This window comes from Anas platyrhynchos, chromosome 35 (genome assembly GCF_047663525.1).
Source record: "Anas platyrhynchos isolate ZD024472 breed Pekin duck chromosome 35, IASCAAS_PekinDuck_T2T, whole genome shotgun sequence".
Lineage (NCBI taxonomy): Eukaryota > Metazoa > Chordata > Aves > Anseriformes > Anatidae > Anas > Anas platyrhynchos.
In genome coordinates, this window is record NC_092623.1 from 103,879 (window position 1) to 125,424 (window position 21,546).

General features: G+C 37.4%; 1 protein-coding gene across 2 annotated transcripts; it reads left to right on the forward strand.

Annotated features, from left to right (window-relative positions):
* Positions 1 to 409: 409 nt before the first annotated feature.
* Positions 410 to 11,726, forward strand: LOC140000943 (coiled-coil domain-containing protein 138-like). 2 transcript variants are annotated; one of them, XM_072032045.1, is made up of 7 exons: positions 410 to 529; positions 2,041 to 2,223; positions 3,394 to 3,549; positions 4,346 to 4,462; positions 5,397 to 5,589; positions 7,576 to 7,758; positions 11,569 to 11,726. In XM_072032045.1, exons 1-7 carry the CDS (start codon positions 425 to 427, stop codon positions 11,709 to 11,711), a joined length of 1,080 nt encoding a protein of 359 aa, XP_071888146.1. In that variant the 5' UTR covers positions 410 to 424; the 3' UTR covers positions 11,712 to 11,726. The 2 variants fall into 2 exon arrangements, with proteins under 2 accessions (XP_071888146.1, XP_071888147.1); XM_072032046.1 differs by having other exon boundaries at positions 2,044 to 2,223.
* Positions 11,727 to 21,546: the final 9,820 nt, after the last annotated feature.

A 21,546-nucleotide genomic window follows, 5' to 3' on the forward strand; every position in this document is an offset into this window, starting at 1 on the left:
GGGAGAATTGGGCATATTTGTGGTTAAAATGGATGCTAAAAAAAAAAAAGAGCTAAGTGTAAACAAAAGCTTTGACATTTGTTTTCATTCACAATTCTTTCCCACACCTGACTTAACTGAGGAATGTACAAGAGGATCAATGAGAAGATCTAGGTATTTTCTGGAAAAAAAAAAAAGATCCATAGGCTGTACACCATGGCTCCCATTTTCTTTATATTTCTTCTTAATATGTGGTGTGGATGTTGCTTTCTTCACTACTGGTGGTATGTGCAGATTGGACCATGAAGAATTACAAATTTGATCTTTGAAAGTTTGTCCTGTTTTTTAACACTGAAATGGAACTTAGTTGAGAATTATTTCTAAAAAGACTCTCTTGTTAATCACGTTTTAAAATTTGATATTTCTCTAGCAGCATGAGACAAAAATGAGCCAACTGAGAGAAACCTTGAGAAAAATGACTGATGAAACTAACGAACTGAGGTCATCGCTTAACTCTCTGAGGGAAAATATCGAATTGCTAAAAACCCAGGCAAGATTAATTATTTCCTGTTACTAGCTTTACGAGTTACAGTCAAGTAGTCAAGCAGTACAGTCAAGTTTATAAGTAGCTTTGCAAGTTACAGTCAACAATTTTAAATGTTTGAACAAGTTGTTTGCAAAATTGCTGATTTTGTTTCCTTAAGACAAGAATTGTGTGAATGGTTGTAAATACTTTCTGCTTCGTTTTCTAGTACATGAAATTTAGTCTCTCAGAGCTTTTGCAGTATTAAAGACTTTAGAGTTAGTTATTTTTGAAAGTGTTAATTAAAGGAGTATTTTCTCTGTTCTTAAAGGCACGCTGAGACAGTGGTTCACAAGAATACAAAGTTAAAGTTTTCTTCTCACTTGACTTAAATCTGACCTAAATGCTGACAAGCAAATTGCTGCCTAAACTCTTTTGACCATTGCTCCTTCAGTGAATTGCAGTTCTGATGCTCTTGAGTATGATTAAAATCATCTGCTTCCTAGTCTCAGTAAAATCCTTCTTTCTCTTTTGTGCAAACTGAAGTATTCATAGAGGACTTACATGATGATCAGGATGCTTGTTGTATCCATAGAGTATGCTACTTATATTTAAATGGCGGTTATAGTTTGCCCCATATTGTTTTCTCACAGATCATGCTCAGTAACAGTGTTATTTTCTGAAAACATTTGTTTTATGCTCAGCTTCAAAGCCTCAGTGTTGGCTTTTTTTTTCAGAATCTGCTGGAAAATATTTAATTATATTACAAATTTCCAGTGAAGGGGAAAAAAGACACATTCCTTTGGTTCTTTTTCAAGGCACGCAGGTTTTTGACTGTTACAAGTAATTGTCGCTTCAATTTTCCTTTGTTGCAGTTTCTTTTGTCCGTTTTTGCTTATATTTCAATGGTATGTACTGGTATTAAATTATATTGTGGACTAATAATAATAACAAATATTAAAAGATTACTATCTTGAGTTTCACAATTATTTTTTTCCAATTCAATGAAATGTAGCACGTATTGGATACATTGCTGGACATTGCAGGACAGGTGTTTAAGTACAGGTGAACTAAAGCGTCTTAACTATCAGCAGTGAATAGTTAGAATATTTGAAAGATTCAAAAAAGGGAGAATTGGGCATATTTGTGGTTAAAATGGATGCTAAAAAAAAAAAAAGAGCTAAGTGTAAACAAAAGCTTTGACATTTGTTTTCATTCACAATTCTTTCCCACACCTGACTTAACTGAGGAATGTACAAGAGGATCAATGAGAAGATCTAGGTATTTTCTGGAAAAAAAAAAAAAGATCCATAGGCTGTACACCATGGCTCCCATTTTCTTTATATTTCTTCTTAATATGTGGTGTGGATGTTGCTTTCTTCACTACTGGTGGTATGTGCAGATTGGACCATGAAGAATTACAAATTTGATCTTTGAAAGTTTGTCCTGTTTTTTAACACTGAAATGGAACTTAGTTGAGAATTATTTCTAAAAAGACTCTCTTGTTAATCACGTTTTAAAATTTGATATTTCTCTAGCAGCATGAGACAAAAATGAGCCAACTGAGAGAAACCTTGAGAAAAATGACTGATGAAAATAAGCAGCATGAGACAAAAATGAGCCAACTGAGAGAAACCTTGAGAAAAATGACTGATGAAAATAACGAACTGAGGTCATCGCTTAACTCTCTGAGGGAAAATAACGAATTGCTAAAAACCCAGGCAAGATTAATTATTTCCTGTTACTAGCTTTACGAGTTACAGTCAAGTAGTCAAGCAGTACAGTCAAGTTTATAAGTAGCTTTGCAAGTTACAGTCAACAATTTTAAATGTTTGAACAAGTTGTTTGCAAAATTGCTGATTTTGTTTCTTTAAGACAAGAATTGTGTGAATGGTTGTAAATACTTTCTGCTTCGTTTTCTAGTACATGAAATTTAGTCTCTCAGAGCTTTTGCAGTATTAAAGACTTTAGAGTTAGTTATTTTTGAAAGTGTTAATTAAAGGAGTATTTTCTCTGTTCTTAAAGGCACGCTGAGACAGTGGTTCACACGAATACAAAGTTAAAGTTTTCTTCTCACTTGACTTAAATCTGACCTAAATGCTGACAAGCAAATTGCTGCCTAAACTCTTTTGACCGTTGCTCCTTCAGTGAATTGCAGTTCTGATGCTCTTGAGTATGATTAAAATCATCTGCTTCCTAGTCTCAGTAAAATCTTTCTTTCTCTTTCTCTTTTGTGCAAACTGAAGTATTCATAGAGGACTTACATGATGATCAGGATGCTTGTTGTATCCATAGAGTATGCTACTTATATTTAAATGGCGGTTATAGTTTGCCCCATATTCTTTTCTCACAGTCGCAAGTGATATATGAGCAGTATCAGTAGTTAGAATTCTGAGTGAAGAGAAGAACAGTTGTCTGAAGGTAGATACAAGAAAACTTGTGAAGGTTTTAGAGAGATGTTCGTGTAGTTTGTCTTCAGGAACGTCTGGATACCTTTCACAGAGCTTTTCTGTACAGTTGTAGCAGAGGGACAGAATGACAATTTCACGAAATCTTTATTCTTCCAACAATGCTAGTTACACAGTTAAAATTTAGCCTAAGTAGATTGTATGAAATAAAGCAAAGGAGTGTATTAAATGTATTAAAATGAGGATCATGCACAGATCATTAAATATTTTCTTTCTCCTATGATCCATTTAGTTAGAATTATAAAATAGAGTGATTTTGTATGTGAAAATCTCTTCCCAAGGCTTTCATAAACATTTGTTTAAGCACAAAATAAAGCATGTGCGTATTACTAATGTACTCGTATATTTTAGTCTATTGGTATTGTGGTTTAGAAAATCATAGACTTGAAAACTGAAATAACTGATGTTGTGGATGTGTTACAGTTACTACGGATTTCAAAAGTTTACGACCCCTTAACTATTCTTATGGACTGGATCTCAGACCAACACCTTAGCAAAATAGAAATACAAGAAGAGAGAGAGGGCAGTGAGAAAGCTCAGTGTGCTAAAGAAAACTACACTCTAGAAAATTGTATGAAGGTAAAGGCATTTGAATTTGTTTAGGTTGAAATGTTAAGATTCTTTGTATTATTTCTGAGTGTAACAGGTCTGCCTGTTTTACACACGCTTTGAATACATGAATTAAAAGAAAACAGCAGTTAATCCATCAGTATTAATTCCAACAGTGAGATGTAATAGATAATTTTTCATACAGATATTTATACAGATCATTTTTAAGGAAATGTGTAGTGTGCAGTCTGACCTTGAGATTCCACCTGTCTTTCTATTTTAAGTCACTTTTCTCAGCTGATAATTTATCTCGTGTTTTATCTGTAATACTGTATGTAATTCCTTTTTCCTAAGGAGATACACACGTCTAATTTAAAGTATTTTAGTGCTGATACTAGGTATTAAAAGTTCAAGTTATGTCTTATAAAAGATGATACCGTGCTATACTTGTAACGCTTTTTTGGGATACCGAGGCTTGGAAATCAGTGAAGCGTTCAGGAAATCTGCTTTTTCTGTTTGTTTGTTTGTTTGTTTAATTATTATTCTATCTAAAATTTGTAGCCCTTGGTATTAGACTTCAGAGCTTGAGCTCACACAATGTCTTTCCACTTTTTGTGTAAACCTGTGTAAAATGTAAATTCAGTATATAATTCTGTTACCTGTACCAGATCTGCCCAGTGAGTATTTGTACATGTAGTCTGTTAAACTCCGGGAATACGTTGATTTTAGTTTGGTTTAGTTTTGCTTAGTTTGCTTTTTACTTGTGGTTAGCTTGTACTGTAAGTTCGTATACTGCACGTAACTTTGCCATTCTGTATTTTTACAGCTTTTGCCTATGGTCACTGGACAGCTCCAGTGGATGCCATTTGTGGATCCTAAACTACATATGTCTGTGATTCAATTTATCTACTGGTCTCTAAGGCAGATAGACACTGGTAGTCAGGTAAATTCCCAAGAGATATTTTGTATTATAAATGAGTATGAAAAGTAGATATTTTCAGGGAGTATATATAAAAGAAACTTTGCTGTCTTTGCAAAGCATACATGCCTACCACAGATACATAGCAAATGAAAAACTAATTCTCACCAAATTAACTTTCTCACATTCGTTGTAATATTTTGCACTGTGTCTGTAAACATATTTTTGCACACATATGTGATCTTTGTTGCAGTAGTGTGTAGCATCTCAGAAATGGTATTTTCCATATGTGCTTACAAAACTTGTGAACTAGGAAAAGAAATATATTTTTGTTCGCTTTATGCATGAGATTTGTTGAAATTGATGGCAACGTGTGGCAAAGTAGCAAAGGTATTTTGATTTCTTTGTTCTCTACTCAGTGTCTAACTGAATAGAACTAAGCTGGTGGTTCCAGTGCTAATGAGAAGGTATTTTAAATGAGCTTGTTATTAAGTTTGATTCTGAAGTAATATTTCTGCACCGGTTTTTGAAAAGTCCAATACATCTTACCTGTACAGTATTCTTAAGGGTCATGTTTAGACCTTAGTTCTGTAAACGCTTTTGTAGGACCTAGCTTCAGGCATCTTCACAAAAGAGGGTAGTGTAGTAGGCAGCACTGATTAAAGCTGAGTTTGAACTGACTTTATTCTGGAACCAGAGGCAAATTAAATAATGTCAGCATATCAGGGGCCCTGACTACCTTGTTTCTTTGTGAAGTGTGTGTTGACTAGGCCCTGTGCTAATGTTGTTCAACTGCTTGTGGAACGCAAAGTAGTATCCCATGTACAGACTATATTGCAATACACGGTCACGACATCTGCTATTTAATATTTAATCCTTAGGGGAACATACGTACTTAGCAGACAGGATTTTCATGTATTTTAATGTTTACGCTAAATGTGCACGTTGTTTGAAACAGGATGCAAGCATGACAGCAACAATGGAGAGACTTGCAGAAGTTATTCTCAAAGGCGCAGTACAAAAGGGAAGCATGCAAAAATGGACTAAAAAGTCTACACGGAGTAAACCAAAAGCTGCACATTTCTTTAAAAGCTCCTCTATGCCTTTGAGGTTTCTGTCAACTTTAGTTGTGCTTAGAACAGCAAAACGAAGTAAGTTCTGGTTTTTATTATGTCTTTTTTAAATTATCTTTTTCTTTTTCTTTTTTTTTTTTTTTTTAAATCTTATTTTCAGGTATGTGCCCAGACAAAAAAACAAATGTACAAAATGCAGCAGTTCAATGATACTGTAGCATCTGTAATGCTTTTGTAGTAAAGGATGTTTTATTTGAATTTTACCACCTGATGAAGCATAATATAGGGAAGCAAGTATGAACCTTGCTATTATTCATGTCATAATTTGTGTGGTCATTTTAATATGCTTTATTTATGTCAGTGAGATCAACGTATTTTGTGACAAAGGGGAAAAGAGATGTTGGTAATTCTCTCAAGCAATCACCGTAGCAGTGATTTGTTTGTCAAGATCTGCACTGCATATAATGGTACAGCTAATTGCTCCTCAGTAAACTGAAATCAGTAGCAAATTCAGAACAGTTCTAGAATTTCATTGCTTTGTCAAAGTTTAATGTAAAGCTCATACTCTATCTAGCTCTTACCTCTCTGCTGTCTCCCCTTTTCTCCTACCAAGTCTGTCACTGCAAGTGGCTACCCATAAACATTATCAGCATTGAAGAATGCTACCATATGCTGATGCAGTATAGTAATGTATTTTGTTAACAGGCAAAAGCAAATGAGGTCGTACTTGTCTGGAGATATCGCAGTTCTTAGTGACTTTTGCTTCAGTTCATGAGAGTTACTCCGCTTGTGCAATTTCCAGGATGCCGTAGTATCTCTTCTCAGCAGCAGTTTCTTTAAAAACAAACAGGGCCTGAAAAGACAAAAAACGTTTTCTTTGAAGTGATGACAAAAATACTGACCTGTGCAGTATTTATACTGGTAGTACTTAGAATAAGTAGGATTTAAACATTCTGGAAGACCACCCTGTCACCATTAATAAACAAATACAGTATTTCAGCTGTTGGAGGGAAGAATCAGTGTATTTTCAATTTCAGTATCATATAGTTTCAGTCAGAATATTTTGGTGAAGCATGATTACCCTGAAATTGAAACTCACATTTCTAGAAATGTTTGATGAAAATGATGCAAATGAATTACAATACAAAAAAAGTACTTATTGCAGAGATTAACTATAAGCAGATGAAAGCTGTTGATCAGAATGAATCAGTTTAGCTTCTCATGGTCGGTTTTTACTGCGAGCCTATAGAACATGGAAAAAAATTACCTGTTAAATTTATGTTGAAACTTACCGTGTATGAATTTTCATCACTGACCACATGTCTAATGATCTAGCGATGACAAAGCAGCACATTCAGTTTAAACATATATATCCTGTTCCCTTCAAGATGCTAATATCCAGCAGATGGCACTGTAATTAAACTTTTGCTATGTGATAAATTTTTCCCTTACTCTTAATTTTCTGTGCTCCAGATGATCAATGCTATTCCAAGATATTGAGGAAGATTTGACATCATGAAATTAAGAAAACTGAATTGATTCACTTAATCTAAATTCTCTGAATAATTTAGTGTTCTCCAAAATGGATGCATATATAACGTGGATGCATATATAACTTAAACTACAGCTTTTTATGGAAAGGAATGTGAATAGTTGCTGTCATGGCAGTAATTGCAGTTATTCAGATGAATGAGCCTTTTACTCCTTTATTAGAGGCTTCCCAGATGTTGAAACCAATATAGTCCCAAACTATGCAGCTTGTGATTTCTTTTCTCTCTTAAGGAAGAGATTAGAAAGGTGTTATATTTGCAAATATATTTTGCTCAATTTGTGAGTTGTAACTTGTCTTTTTTTCCACTCACAACAATTTTTGTAAGGAATAAAAATAGGCAGAAGATGCATTTAAACAAATAAGTAAATTAATATTTTCAGCCATTTAATTTTTTTTTTTAATTAGTATATATCTGCAACAGTAACTCTTAGGATAAATATTCATGTATTTGTGATCATCTAATGGAACTGTGATTACATAATTTTTATTCCCTGTTTTCTGTTATCTTTCAGTGGATTACCTGACTCAGGCATTTCATTCCCTTTGCGTGGACTTGAAGACAGATGAAGGAAAGATCTTATTTTTGCAATACCGATGTGTGCCTATCATACTAAGCCACTTAACTATATCCAAAAAATGTCTCCTTTTTATTGCACTTAATACATTAGTTGAGATGGCCATGAACAACGATAAAAGTGAGTAATTGAAAAAAATACATACAAAGTTATGATGAAAGTAGGTGAGGTAAGCATAAATACCAAATCAAAAATAACGTGCTGCTTCTCTATAAATAACCTGATCTAGCATTAGCATTCATTTGTGTCATTTAAATTCATTAGAGATATAAAGTATGTTTCTGAATTGTCCGTCTCTTCTCACTGTCAGCATCCAAGCTTTACATCTTGTCCTGGTTGCTTTCTTAGTGGTGTGATTTTTTTTGATGTTTAGTTTAGCTTTTCTGTTTATTCCACTGGTTTACCTTGCTGATGTTTTGCCAATGAGTAATTTTCTTTTGAAGTAAGGCTGTGCCAGGGCAGCCATTTCATGAAATCCTGTTAGCAGGTGGAGATAAAATAAATAAATAAATAAATAAATAAACTTTTATCTTTTTTTACCCCCCTAATGTGAACAGCTCACCCCTAGCCATTTTTCACTTTAAAGTAATTGGAAATGGCACATCTGTAAGGGATGGTTATGTTTCAATGAGTTGTACTGTGGTGTGGTCCTATAAAAGGGTTAATAGTCTCCTTCACAGTGGTTTTCCAGGTGACACAGGCAAAGAATCAGTTGATAACAATCTGGATGAACACACAAGTAGTGAGCCATTCCAGTGTCATGTGGAACAATCCTTGTTAATTTTCTTAAAATAAAAAGTATTCATTGTTTTTTGGAACAGAAAAGGGAAGGAGAAGGGACTGCTGCTATTTGTGAAATGTATATTGTTGGCTTGGGGTATTTTGTTACCATGTACTATAGGGGCAAAAACAGAAAGCGTGTTTGACTTGGGATGGAACAACGTTGAGTTAGAAGGCATTTTGTAGTGAGATAAGTGGCAGAAAGATTTACCTGATGTTGTTTTCATCCTTTTTAAGACCGTGTGGTTAGTTTATCTATTTGTTTTTTTTACACTAAAGTATTTCTAATCATCATAATTTTGATCGGTATAGTAACTGGGAAAGAAAAACCTAAGCAGGGTTGATGGTATCTGACATTACTTTGAAGAAAAATTCCACTAACAGTACATGTTCTGTTATCTAGTAGTAGTCATTTCGATCTGCTGGATGCCTAGATTTGGAAGAATAATGGAGATAAATTGTGACAAGTTCACATTTTGCCATGTTGCTTGTAACCTTGTTGCATGTCAAATGTAACCGTTCAGGTATTGGTACCATCTGTTTCCTATCTATACGTAGTATCTTAATGACAAATTAGAATTAATAGTCTTATTGCTGTTCATCTTTACTGGCACGCAGCTTTTCATGTACCACATCCCTGTTTGGTTCAGGTGTTTCACATCCAGAATCCTGTCAATCTGTCTTGTTATAAAGGTAGTTCCTGGCTTCCAAGGTGTAGGTTTTTGTTCTGGTCTTTTCTGATCTTTGTAAACTTCTGTTCAGTCCAACTTACTTCTGTGACATAAGGAATCCTGTTCTGTTTTTAACCTTTTTTATTGCTTTTTTTTGTGTGTGTATGTTTGTGATGGTCATTTAAGAATGATGGTGGCCTCCCGTACATCCTGTGTCATAGCTGCGTGAAGGTCTTGCACATCTAGGAAGCTGAAGAACAATTGATACCATCCTGAGGTCAACATGTACTGGGTGATGGGCTGGACCTGTCCTTGGGCTCTCTTAACTCGGGGTCACCCACGAAGGCATCCACACTCGAGGGGCCTTGCACTGACTGTTACCTCGCCTGCCCTCCGTTGTGCTATAACCACTGGCTCTTACCAGGCCCAGCTGTTGACGACGAGAATCAGTTAAACTCAGCAAATGGTTCCAATCTTGCCAGTGACTGTGTAAGAGACAGCAGCTCATCAGCAAGCTGTTCAGTGTAGTTACTGGTTCTTTTTCTGTGGTCCTTATGTAACTTTTCCACGAGCTAACTCTCTATCACTCTGTTGGGTTGGTCCGGTCTCCTGGCAGATCCACATGCAATTAGAAACGAGGCAAAACCGTAATGGTTAATTTGTTAAAACATGAACTTCAAGCTGGTGTTCCTGACAGTCTTCATTTTCTGAGGTGACAGAGCTTTAGCTATAAAACAGAAATTTCTGAATGACAATAGCTGGTGAGACTTGATGCTGTGAGTGACTGATCACTTTGAGGGTAAATTTCAGATGAGTTCTGTCAACAGTGATAAATTGCTCATTGTTCATTACAGTCTACCAATGAAGTTAAGTTAATGTAACTACCAAATGCTGCAATTTTTTATGGCTCCTATGGGAGGCTTTTGCAGATTATTTAAAATTGTGTCAAATCCTGACCGGATAGATTCCAAGTTAGTTTTTCTACAGTAGTTAATAAAAACAAAATCTGTGCAGAGATGATGCAGAAAAATATGTAAAAATACACAGTTTTTATTCTTCTAGTTCATCAGATAGACAGGCATTTAAATTATATGCTTATTTTGTACATTTGTGATGATTTAAAATCTATTCTGCAAAAGCTTATTTGAAATGAATATATAAAATGAATAGATAAACAATGTAGGAAAAATCTCTTTAAATGCATGTCTTTATCAGTTTGCTTTCATGTGATTGAACTTTGTGAAACTTGAGGTATTATTTCCACTTTGGCTCTTCTGCTTTATGGTAAAATTCCCTCAGCGTATTTTTTATATTGTTTTATAAACCTCACAGTTAAAACATTTTACAGTGTATCTGTATGTATATGTGTGTGTATATATATTAATAAAGTTTTCTTCAGATACCTTAAGACCGGTATTTTTAATAATAAAATAATACAGTATTATTGAGACCAGTAAGAACAAGCCAGCAAAGAAATGCCCAAGTAAGCAGAATATGGTATTTGTTTACACCTACAAAAAGGAATTTAAGGCATTTTTAGATATTTATAGGAATAAATTGTAGGACCTCCTTCTTCTACAGTAAAAGTAGAATAATATTACAATAACTATTAATTTAATGGCATATTCTAAGTAACTATATCCTGGGGCATACCAAGTGTGTTTATACGCTAAGGGCAGAGTGCAGTGAATAGTGACTTGTTTTGTTGGATTCCTAACAAATGTGTTCAGTTCTGTGACCTATTAAATCGGTACTTATGTTCTTTATGGTGTTGCTCTAAATCAGTCTGTACTATTAGAATCAAGAGTGAAATAACACAAGGGAACAGATTTTACTTTATTCTGAATTGACTAAGCTTTGGGGAGCAGGATAAATAGAAAAGATTATACTATATGGCCATGTTTAAAAATTATCCAGCATTTTACAGGAATTGTTTTGATATTCAGGTGTTCTTATCCAACTCTGACCTCTCAATTACGATTCTGCCTGTCTTGAAACGGTACGGTGACAGTTTTGATAATGAAAAGCTGTCTAGTCATCAGTGTCTACATGTACTATTTCCGTACGTCATTTTGCAGCAGCTTAAAATATTTCCTTGTCAGTTTTTTTAGCATAGCTTAGTGTTCTCCTCATGTCATCATAAGAAAAGGAGCATTGAATAAACATGTTGAAGATGAGATTTTTTTATCTGAGTTTAAAATTGCTCAGTGTCCTGTTTTCCTTTGTTCTCAAGGGAATAGGCCTTGTTTTAATACCACAAGTGCTGGTAATATCAGAATTCTTAGGAACTTGGGTGAGTTTTGTTCGCGGTTTTACCTGATTTTTGCATCACATGCCTAGAATATACCCAGTTAGTACATTGTTCTCATGGTTGCACAGCATGAGGCGCATATAAAACCCTCAAAAGCTATAAATCAATGATTTAGTTTTCCATGAGCCAAGTGCTGTGATTAAACTTTTTAACTATTTTCTTTTACAGTTTACTTAAAGATTTTCCTGGAAGACTGCAGTAATGAACGCTTTTTCCATACTTTGGCTGCATTGCTTCAGAATCGCGACCTAGACATTTCGATTTTGGAAAGGATTTGTTTTATATTACAGAAAGTCTCTGAAATAAAGTAATCCTTTACTACCGTTTTTCTGTTAATTGCCATTAGATCACTGAACTTGGGGACCTTTCTCTTTTTTTAAAAGCGCATCTCTGTTTTGACGTTCATTTGCTCCAATACAAATAATGCTGGACTTTCATTGTTAGCAATTATGTTTAAAATGTTTGTCACAGATATGTAAGATGAATCTCTCAATTTGCCTATATATCTGTGTAGTTCAGAATATGAACTAAAAAATAACTAGCCTAAAGAACATATATTCCTCATTTATTTAGATGACGAGAATGCTTAGAAGAAAACCCTTCTTTTCTTCCCCCGACCTTCGGTTTTACTGAGTTACTTGGTAAAAATGTCCTCTGAAAATTGTTTTGTATGTGACTTAAATTTCAGTTTTGTCAATTTTCATCTCTATCAAAACAAACAAACAAAACAAACAAAAAAACAACACACGGTTTAAAGTCTTGAGCCATTTAAGACTTTGGGGGAATGTTAACCTTTACAGAATAGGTTTCTGTTGCTTACTGGTTACTAATTTATTATAACAAAGACCTTCAGCATGTCAGTGGTAGAATGCTGCTGAGTTCCGTTGATGTGCATTATTTAATGGGATTGTTTCATTTATAAAAGCAGGTATTTACACTAAACTGTTGCTTACATTAGAGTTAGTTATTTACAAAACTGAGGGTTTTGTTTGATTTTTCTTAGGAACAAAATTGAACTCTGGGGGAAAAAAAAAAAAAACTTCCTGTAAAATACTCTAATTTAAATCATATTTTTCATCGGAAATAAACTAAAAGTGTATTCAGAAATCCAGATTTTTTAATTTGTTTAATTAAAAGACAACCTCACAGGTGGTGCCATAAATCTTAAGAAATGAACCTTGAAATATTCTTTAATTTTTTTATCCTTGGTTTTGTAGTAGTTCATTACTGTATTTGCCTCGATGTTATTGTGGATTTTCTGTACACATCCTGTTTCTGAAATCTTGCTTCTCACTGGGGAAATCCTTTTACAGGTTTTCCTTGATCTTCCACTGTACTACATGTAAATACCATTTAGTCAAGAGAAAGCATAGTTCTTGATGTGAGGAATGTTTTAAGAACTCCAATTCGTGTCCATAAATTCGTGTCCATAAAGAATAATTCTGTTTGAATCCTGTCTGCCTCTGGGCCCTGCACTGGCAATTTAGTTCTTGAACCACAGATGCAGTGTGTCCCAGTCTCCCCCTCATTCCAGTCAATTTATCACGTCTTCAGAAAACACTCCTTAAATTTATGAACCTGTTTGCTTTTGTTATTCCTGACTTCTAGTTCTAACAGTTACAGTTTTTTTTTTCTGTCTTCTTCGAGATTGATTTAACACTGCTATAGATGTTATGTAGATGACTGTAAATAGCTGGGAAAGAATGTTTTAATTGCTCGTGAGTCGTCAACCTGTTTGGGAGTTTCAGAACAACTGATAATAACTGGTGACTGCTGGTGACTGTTATGAGATCCTTGGTATCTGGCCAGGGGGGCCAAGAGATTAAGAGGAAGAGAAAAGAAGCTGAAGGACGGTTGGGAGACAAGACCTGTGGAGAGTGTACAGAGAGTGTTCCATAAACTTGGAATAGTGCCGAGTAAGTACAAAGGGTGAGAGGAAGACTACAAGCCTTCAGCATGAAAGACCCCTAGAGACCCCCAGAGGAGACTGATGCGCATGCTCCAGTAGGAGGAACTGGACCCCGGAAGCTAATTATAATAATCTATTTTTTTTTAGAAGTAGTAATGAATATGTATTAGTCTAGGCGCATGAAAATCAGCTGCTTGATGTAACTGGTGTGCGTCCTGGTGGAGCAGAGACTCCCGGTGCACCCAGCGCTGTTTGCTTACCTCTATTCCTTTATATTCTTTTAATAAATCCTATTTTTTTATTTAATCCTAATTTGAATCCTGAGCCATTTATAACAATTTGGGGGCTCGTCCGGGATGGTTATAGTTCCTGAATTCTGATTTAATCTAGGAGAGGTGCCCCACCATTTGGTGGCTCCTGTTTGAGTCAGATCGGGACTAATGCCATCCTGAACCTGAATAAAGGTAAGCAAAGAATTTGATTTTTTTTGAGCTCCCTTGTTGCCGGCTATTTTTTGCCCGTAATTCTGCGCGCGAAGATTCGGACGAAGACGACAGAGTCGTTTGGATACCGTTCGGTTGGATTCCGGTGCCCGGAATCGAACCGGATGAAGACGACAGTCGTTTGGATACCGTCTGGTTCGATCCCAGACGAAGACAGCAGAGACGCTGGTGGATACCGTCCGATTGGAGTCTGGACGAAGACGACTGATTCGTAAGATACCGTCCGGTTGGGTAAGGGTACGGTTGCCAGTTTTTGTGTGTGAGAGTGTAACTGAGACTTCTAAAGTCAGCGTGGAGGTCTTTTTGTTTTCTCACTGGTTCTAATCTCCTGTCGGGGGGGCTGGACTGGTGAGAAGAGGGATACGTGGGTGGGTGATAGGTCCTAAACCCCCTGCAAGACACTCTCACTGGGCAACCAAGGGCTGTGCCACTAGTAAAATTCCCGGATGGGTCAGATAAAATCGAAGACCAAGGACCAGAAAGGGAGCAAATTACCAGATATATGACCAAAAAGTCCAATATGAATAATGATTAGAAATTGGAACAATAGGGGCCCCAGAAAATTAAAGAGTAAATTAAAAATGATCCAGTATTTTATGACAGAATGACCAAAAGAACCCTTAAGACCCCCTGTATTTTGATCCATGGAGGACGGGGTCTGTCAGGCTTTGAACATTAATAGTAGAATACCCGTGGATCCAGAAAAGAGCAAGCTGAAACATTGGAATTAGAAATTAGAGAGCAATTGATTAAGGATGAATAAGTGCTCCATTTGTGCCTGTGCTGCGCTTATACCACCAGATAACAGGAGCCTCTCGGACCCCGAGAACCAGATCAAAAACAACCTCATGGTTCAGACTTTAACCAAGGGGCCTAAGATAAGGAGGACTGTTCACAAAGGGACAGGTTATGTATATGTATAGGAATGTTTATGTATATGTAACTTTTTACTAAAGCAACGTTAGGCCTGCACGACTTTGGGGGGGACTACCCGCCCCGTGCTGCACGGCACTGAGTAAACATACCTACTTTACAATCCTACTGATTGTGGAGTCAGCTTTCTGAGAGTCATTTTGGTGAGCCAGGCAGGAGACACTCTGCTCGGCTGCGGGATCGGCTGCAGCATGGACGCCCCTAGGTGCACCCTGAGTGTTTTTGCTCGGAGGGGACTCCACTCTCAGCTGCTCACCGCAGGAGCAGAGATCTCCTGAAACTGCAGACAAACGGTATGTTTTCGGCTGCTGGAGGGATACTAACTGGAGTGTTAATAATTGTATGTGTTTTTATGTATGTATTTTGTGTTGAAACTATTTGTGTAAATGTAAGGGTTTGAAACTGATTCAAAGATCGAAGCCGAAATTCCTTTAAGTGGTATATTCTTTATTGCAGCGCTGGATGCACGGGGGATCTCTCCACCTATCGTGCATACCCAAAGCGGAAAGCAGTCTTGAATTTATACAATCAATCTATCAATATTCTACAAGCGCCTATACATATGCATTACCTATCCCCGCCTTCCCTCGCTTCTCATGCTAATTAGCCTTTTGGCACCTTGCGCCTGCGTAGAGCCTCCCAAGAATTGTGGGCAGGGGTCTTTGGGACGTGGGCAGGGGTCTTTGGGAGGAAGACCCCGAGTCTTCCTCACAGTGTACTTTTCACCTTTGGTCAGGAATCTGCTGAATTGGCACGTTTCTTAATTGCGAGAGCTGGTTGTTGCCAATTCTTCCGTTTGTTGTATCTTTATAATGAATTCCAATGTCCAATTTTGAGATTTATAGTCCTTACATTTGTTTCTCTGTCCGTCTGCCGCTTCCTTATCATGAGTTCCAGTGTCTTGTTTTGAGATATATAGTCCATGTCTGGGGATTGTCCTTGCCTCCCCAATGCCTCCCCAATACCTCCTTAATCAATCCCCCCTTTTCTTTTCCCATGCAAATTCTTTTGCATCAGATACTTTCATTATTTACAGTAACAAAACAAAGCAGGCATCTAAACAACATGCACACAAATATTCCTAACACTACTAATGTTATAGACCAATGAACACTTGTTTCAAACATTGGAAATTGGGCAACCAGGAGGTTAACTTATTCCATATTTCACTAAAACTCCATGAAAGATCATCTTTACTGATCTCATGTAGGAACCTTGTCTGCTTCCATATTTCTTCCAGGTCGGTAGAGATCCTTCCACTCTGATCTACATACATACAACAACTTGTATTTATTACTGTACAGACTCCCCCTTGAGCGGCCAGTAACAAGTCTAGGGCCATCGGATTTTGTAATACTACCTGTGATAAACTAGGAATCTCTTCTTGTTGAGCCTTTATAGCATCCAGAGTTTTGTTTTCTAACTTCTCTATAATTGCAGAAATATTAACTATCGCCTTTTCCAATTCACTCACTCCTAACCATGTGATAAACCATCGAACAAAACTATGAAAAGCGGTGTGTCTCTCTATCAATGGATTGTTAATTTTTCGTCTAATTCTCCGGATATGATTTCTCAAATAACCTCGAGGCGCTACATCATGTATGGTCAAATTGGGGACTACTGCTCCAAGAGTGCAAGTTCCCTAGTTCCCTTCCAATTCTCGGGCAAGACCTTACGGGCTGTATCATTGCATAGCCAATACCACCCTTTTCCTTCTGGAACCAGCCAGCTGGTTGAATTTTCCCAACTGCTAATTGTACTAATATCAATTGTTTGATTACAAGATGTCTGATTTCCCACATAAGTAGTACCCGTATTTATACAATCCTGTTTTCCCATACCCTTAGGCGGGTTACACCTTTGTACACATACATAGTAAGATTCCAATGGCACAAAGCTACTAACTTCTAGTTCCAAAACTTCTTCATATTTTTTTGACCCAAGATGTGTTTTCCCACAAATTAGTCCAAGATAAGTTTGCAGGCAAGGGAATCCCAATTATCGATATACCCTTATTCCCATGCTGTGGCAGATGGGTGCATACCCAACAGTTCGTCTTATTAATCACTTGAGATGCAGTTTGTATTAAGGTCAGGTGTAAGTTCTCGTCCCAAGTTGCCCATCCCAAATCTGACAACCATATCCCCACAATCATTAGGATCTGGAAAAACACAATTTTGCTGGTCCAACTGGGGTCATGGTCCATATCCTCGCCGGGGCCTTTTTCACCTTTGAATCGTGGATCCAAGCTGCTTGCTCCTTAATCTTAATGGCGGTGTGTGTTGTCAGTAATACCTGGTATGGTCCCGTCCACTTTCCTTCCATTTTTCCTCTAGGGGTTGTCCTGAAAAAGTCTTTATATATATAATCCCTGAGCTTAAAAGGGTGGATTGGTTGATCCAACCATCTAGCCCAGGTCCTGAGAACAAATTTATGTACTTTATTTAATTATTTCTGAAGTTCAGTTATATATGCATATAAATATTCTAATCCTAACTGCGTTCGATCCTCTCCACTAAATAGAAATGGATACGGCCTTCCATATAAGATTTCAAAGGGACTCAAATTCCCTTTTTATTCTAGGTTTAACTCAAATTCTAAGTAATGCTAAAGGGAGGGATTGAGGTCATGACAAATTAGATTCTTGTCCGATTTTAGCTATTTGTTGTTTAATTGTTTCATTTTTTCTACCTGTCCACTTGCCTGCGGTCTATAAAGAGTATGCAGTTGTCTTTAGAATATCTTTAGAATCCTACTTATCTGTTGTACCACTTGCACACAAAAATGTGAAACTCTATCAGAAGACATTGCTACTAGAATCCCAAAGCATGGTATTATTTCATTTAACAAGACTTTAACCACTTCTTCTTGCTTTGTTTGTTCGACAGGGAAAGGCTTCAGGCCTTCCTGAAATCATGTCAGTCAGAACCAGTAAATAACAATACCCCCCTTTTCTAGGGAGTTCTGAAAAATCAATTTGCCACAGTTGCCCCGAATAATTCCCTTTACTGATTATTCCAAATTTTATTCTATTCTTGGTATTGGGGTTATTGTGTAAGCAAATGCTACATTGTTGAGTTACTTGTTTTATTGTTGTATATAAATTTTGTTCCACTAATGTCTGACTCAGGCTCTTATGCAATGTGTCAGCTCCCCGATGTGTTTTATTGTGTTCTGTAAGAACTATGGGCCATATCAAATTAGAGGGTATTATTACACAGTTATCTTTTAAATATACTCATCTATCTGGTTTCATTTTACCTTTCAAATCTTCAATTAATTTTAAGTCTTCTTTTGTATAATTTGGCTTTTTGGTTCATATATATAGTTTGGATTTTACCGTCTGGTATTAAAGACAATGCCTTCACCTCAGTTATTTCAGCTGCCTGTTTAGCCTCCTGATCTGCCAATCGATTTCCAATTTCAAAATCAGAGTTTCCCTTTTGGTGTCCTTGACAATGCATCATAGCTACCTTTTCTGATTGTTTTACAGCCTGTAATAATTTTAAAATTTCTTCAGCATGTTTTATCTGTTTTCCCTGAGCAGTCAGTAATCCACGTTCTTTCCAAATCGCTCCATGAGCATGTACCACGCCGAATGCATATTTAGAATCTGTCCAAATATTTACCCTTTTTCCAGCTGCCAGTTCCAATGCTCTCGTGAGAGCAACTATCTCCGCCTTTTGAGCTGATGTTCCAGGGGGTAAAGGCTTAGACTCAATTACCTGCTGAGTAGTTGTTATAGCATATCCAGCTTTACGTTGTCCTTGTGTAACAAAACTGCTCCCATCCGTGAACCAAGTTTCTTCTGCATCTTCCATGGGCTCCTCCTTAAGGTCTGGTCAGCTGGAATACACAGTCTCCATAGTTTCTAAACAATCATGAATCACAGGTTCCGCCGGAGCATCACTAAGAAAAGAGGCTGGATTCACAATATTAGTTATCACAATTTCCACATCGTCCTGTTCTACCAATATTGCTTGATATTTCAAAAATCTCTGAGGAGATAACCAATGAGCCCCCTTTTGTTCTAAAACTGCTGACACAGTGTGTGAGACAAACACTGTTATCTTCTGCCCCATTGTAAATTTCCGGGCTTCTTGTATATTCATAATTACGGCTGCCACTGCTCGCAGGCAGCCTGGCCATCCTTTACTTACTTCATCCAATTGTTTAGAGAAATAAGCCACTGCCCTTTTGTAAGGTCCCAACTTTTGTGCTAGTACCCCTAAGGTCATACCCTGTCTTTCATAGGAGTATAACCAAAAGGGTTTAGACAAATCTGGTAAACCAAGAGCTGGGGCTCGCATCAACTCCATCTTAAACTTCTTAAAGGCTGCTCGGGCTTCTCCTGTCCATATTAGTCTTATGCAGTTATCTTTAATTAAATCATACAAAGGCCTTACAATTAATCCATAATTGTTGATCCATAATCTGCACCAACCTGTCATTCCTAGGAAAGTTCGTAATTCTTTAACAGTCTGTGGTTCTGGGGTACGACAGATTGCTTCCTTGCGTTCCGTCCCCAGTTCACGTTGTCCTCCTGAGATCTCAAATCCTAGGTATGTCACGTGGGTTTGAACCAATTGTGCCTTCTGTTGTGAAACCCGGTATCCATTCATTCCTAGGAAATTAAGGAGGCTCACCGTCCACTGTATGCAGCTTCCCCTGTCTTCGGTAGCAATCAAGAGATCATCAACATATTGCAGCAGGACCCCTGCAGAATTGGGGGCTTCCCAGGATTCAAGTTCCTTTGCAAGTTGATTACCAAAAATCGTAGGGCTATTTTTAAACCCCTGAGGAAGCACTGTCCATGTCAACTGGACTTTTCGTCCTGAGTCAGGATTTTCCCATTCAAAGGCAAAGAGGTTTCGGCTTTCTGGGGCCAAGGTTAAACAAAAGAAGGCATCCTTTAAATCCAGTACGGTAAACCAGACCAACTTGTCCCTTAACTTGGTCAATAGCGTATAAGGGCTTGCTACCACAGGGTGTATGTCTTCAGTGATTTTACTTATGTCCCTCAAATCCTGAACTAACCTATAGCTTTTTTTCATCTGCCTTTTTAATTGGCAATATGGGTGTATTGTATTCTGATTCACATTCAATCAATAATCCATACTGTAAAAATTTATCAATTATCTCTTTAATTCCTTTCCTATCTTCTATCCTCAAAGGATATTACTTAACCTTAACGGGTTTCTCTCCTGGCTTTAATTTAATAATTATTAAGGTCACATTTTTGCTCTTCCAGGGACTTCGGTAGCCCAAACTCCTGGACATATTGATCTGTGATCTCTAAAGGTATTTCACTTTTAGGGTCAGTTTGTATTAGTGCCAAGCTTAACACATTTATTAGTTGTTCTTCTCCTATTCTTAATTTCATTTTCCCTTTTTCAACGACAATTTCTGCTCCTAATTGCTCTAATAAATCTCTACCTAAGAGTGCCCATGAGGAGTTAGGCATATATAAAAATCTGTGTATGCCCCATTGTTTCCCTAACTTGTACTTCAAAGGTTCACAAAAATAAGCCTTTTCGGTTACACCTTGTCCTGGTTTCAGTTAGAACAGAATTAATTTTCTTCCTAGTAGCTGGTGGAATGCTGTGTTTTGGCTTAGGATGAGAAGAGTGCTGATAACACCCCGATGCTTTAATTGTTGCAGAGCAGTGCTTATACCAAGCCAAGGACATCTCAGCTTCTTGCTCTGTCCTGCCAACGGGCAGGCTGGGGGTGCAGTAAGAGCTGGGAAGGGACAGACCCAGGACAGGTGACCCAAACTAGCCAAAGGGGTATTCCATACCATCTGACGTCATGCTAAACAATGTATAGGGGTGGCTAGCCAGGGGGAGGGGGCCGGACTGCTCGGGGTTAGGCTGGGCATTGGTCAGCGGGTGGTGAGCAATTGCATTGTGCATCACTTGTTTGTACACATTATTAGTAGTGGTACTATTATCATCATTGTATTATTACTATTATTATTATTATTATTATTATTTTGTCTTATTAAACTGTCTTTATCTCAACTCACGGGCTTCACTTTCCATTTCTCTCCCCCGTCCTAGAGAGGGAGGGGGAGGGTGAGCGAACGGCTGCGTGGTGTTTAACTGCCAGCCGGGTTAAACCACAACACACCTTTTACCCTAACATAATAATTCTGTGAGGGCATTAATGCTTGATTTAGAACTGAATACGTTGCCCCATATCAATAAGAAATTTCACTTCCATTCCTCCCCTAGCTTCATTATAATCAGTGGAGGATCCGCTAGGGTAGATTCCCCAGGTCCCCGTTATTCCTGTTGAAATCAGGGACCAATGATTACCCTAGAAAAAGGCTAGTCAATTTGTCCTCCGAAGCCAGGTCCAAACCATTTTGTTTTATTTATTTATTTATTTATTTTCATTACATTTCAGAGTTGGTCCAAAAATTCCGTAGGGGTTTCTTTTAGACCTTGTTGGAAGCATATTCTCAATTCCCAATTCATCCAGATTTTAGTATTTACTTAGCCATTCATAATTTTAGGGATGATTCGGGTCTCAGTGGGGTCGGTCAGGGGAATGCAGTTGTCCACAGTTCCCTGAGCGGTCCCATCGGTAATCTGAGCTCGCACATGAACTCAGGTTGTTTTAAGAGTTAACTGTTTTTCTGTTTCCATAACAACTCTCTCTCGGACCCATCATGATCCCTTTGCCCCAAAGGGCTAACACCCATGATTTTAAGATCTCTGCCTAGAGCAGAGACAGAACTATTAACATTCCTACATCCTCTTTCCCTGCTCATTCAACTTCAAACACCTTTAA

What these genes read in the sequence shown, in the direction of transcription:
- LOC140000943 (XM_072032045.1), top strand. Translation starts at nt 425, where the DNA reads ATGAGCCAACTGAGAGAAACCTTGAGAAAAATGACTGATGAAACTAAC. An exon ending in TCGAATTGCTAAAAACCCAG is followed by an intron (nt 530 to 2,040) that starts GCAAGATTAATT and finishes ATATTTCTCTAG; the next exon opens with CAGCATGAGACAAAAATGAG. An exon ending in AGATAGACACTGGTAGTCAG is followed by an intron (nt 4,463 to 5,396) that starts GTAAATTCCCAA and finishes TGTTTGAAACAG; the next exon opens with GATGCAAGCATGACAGCAAC.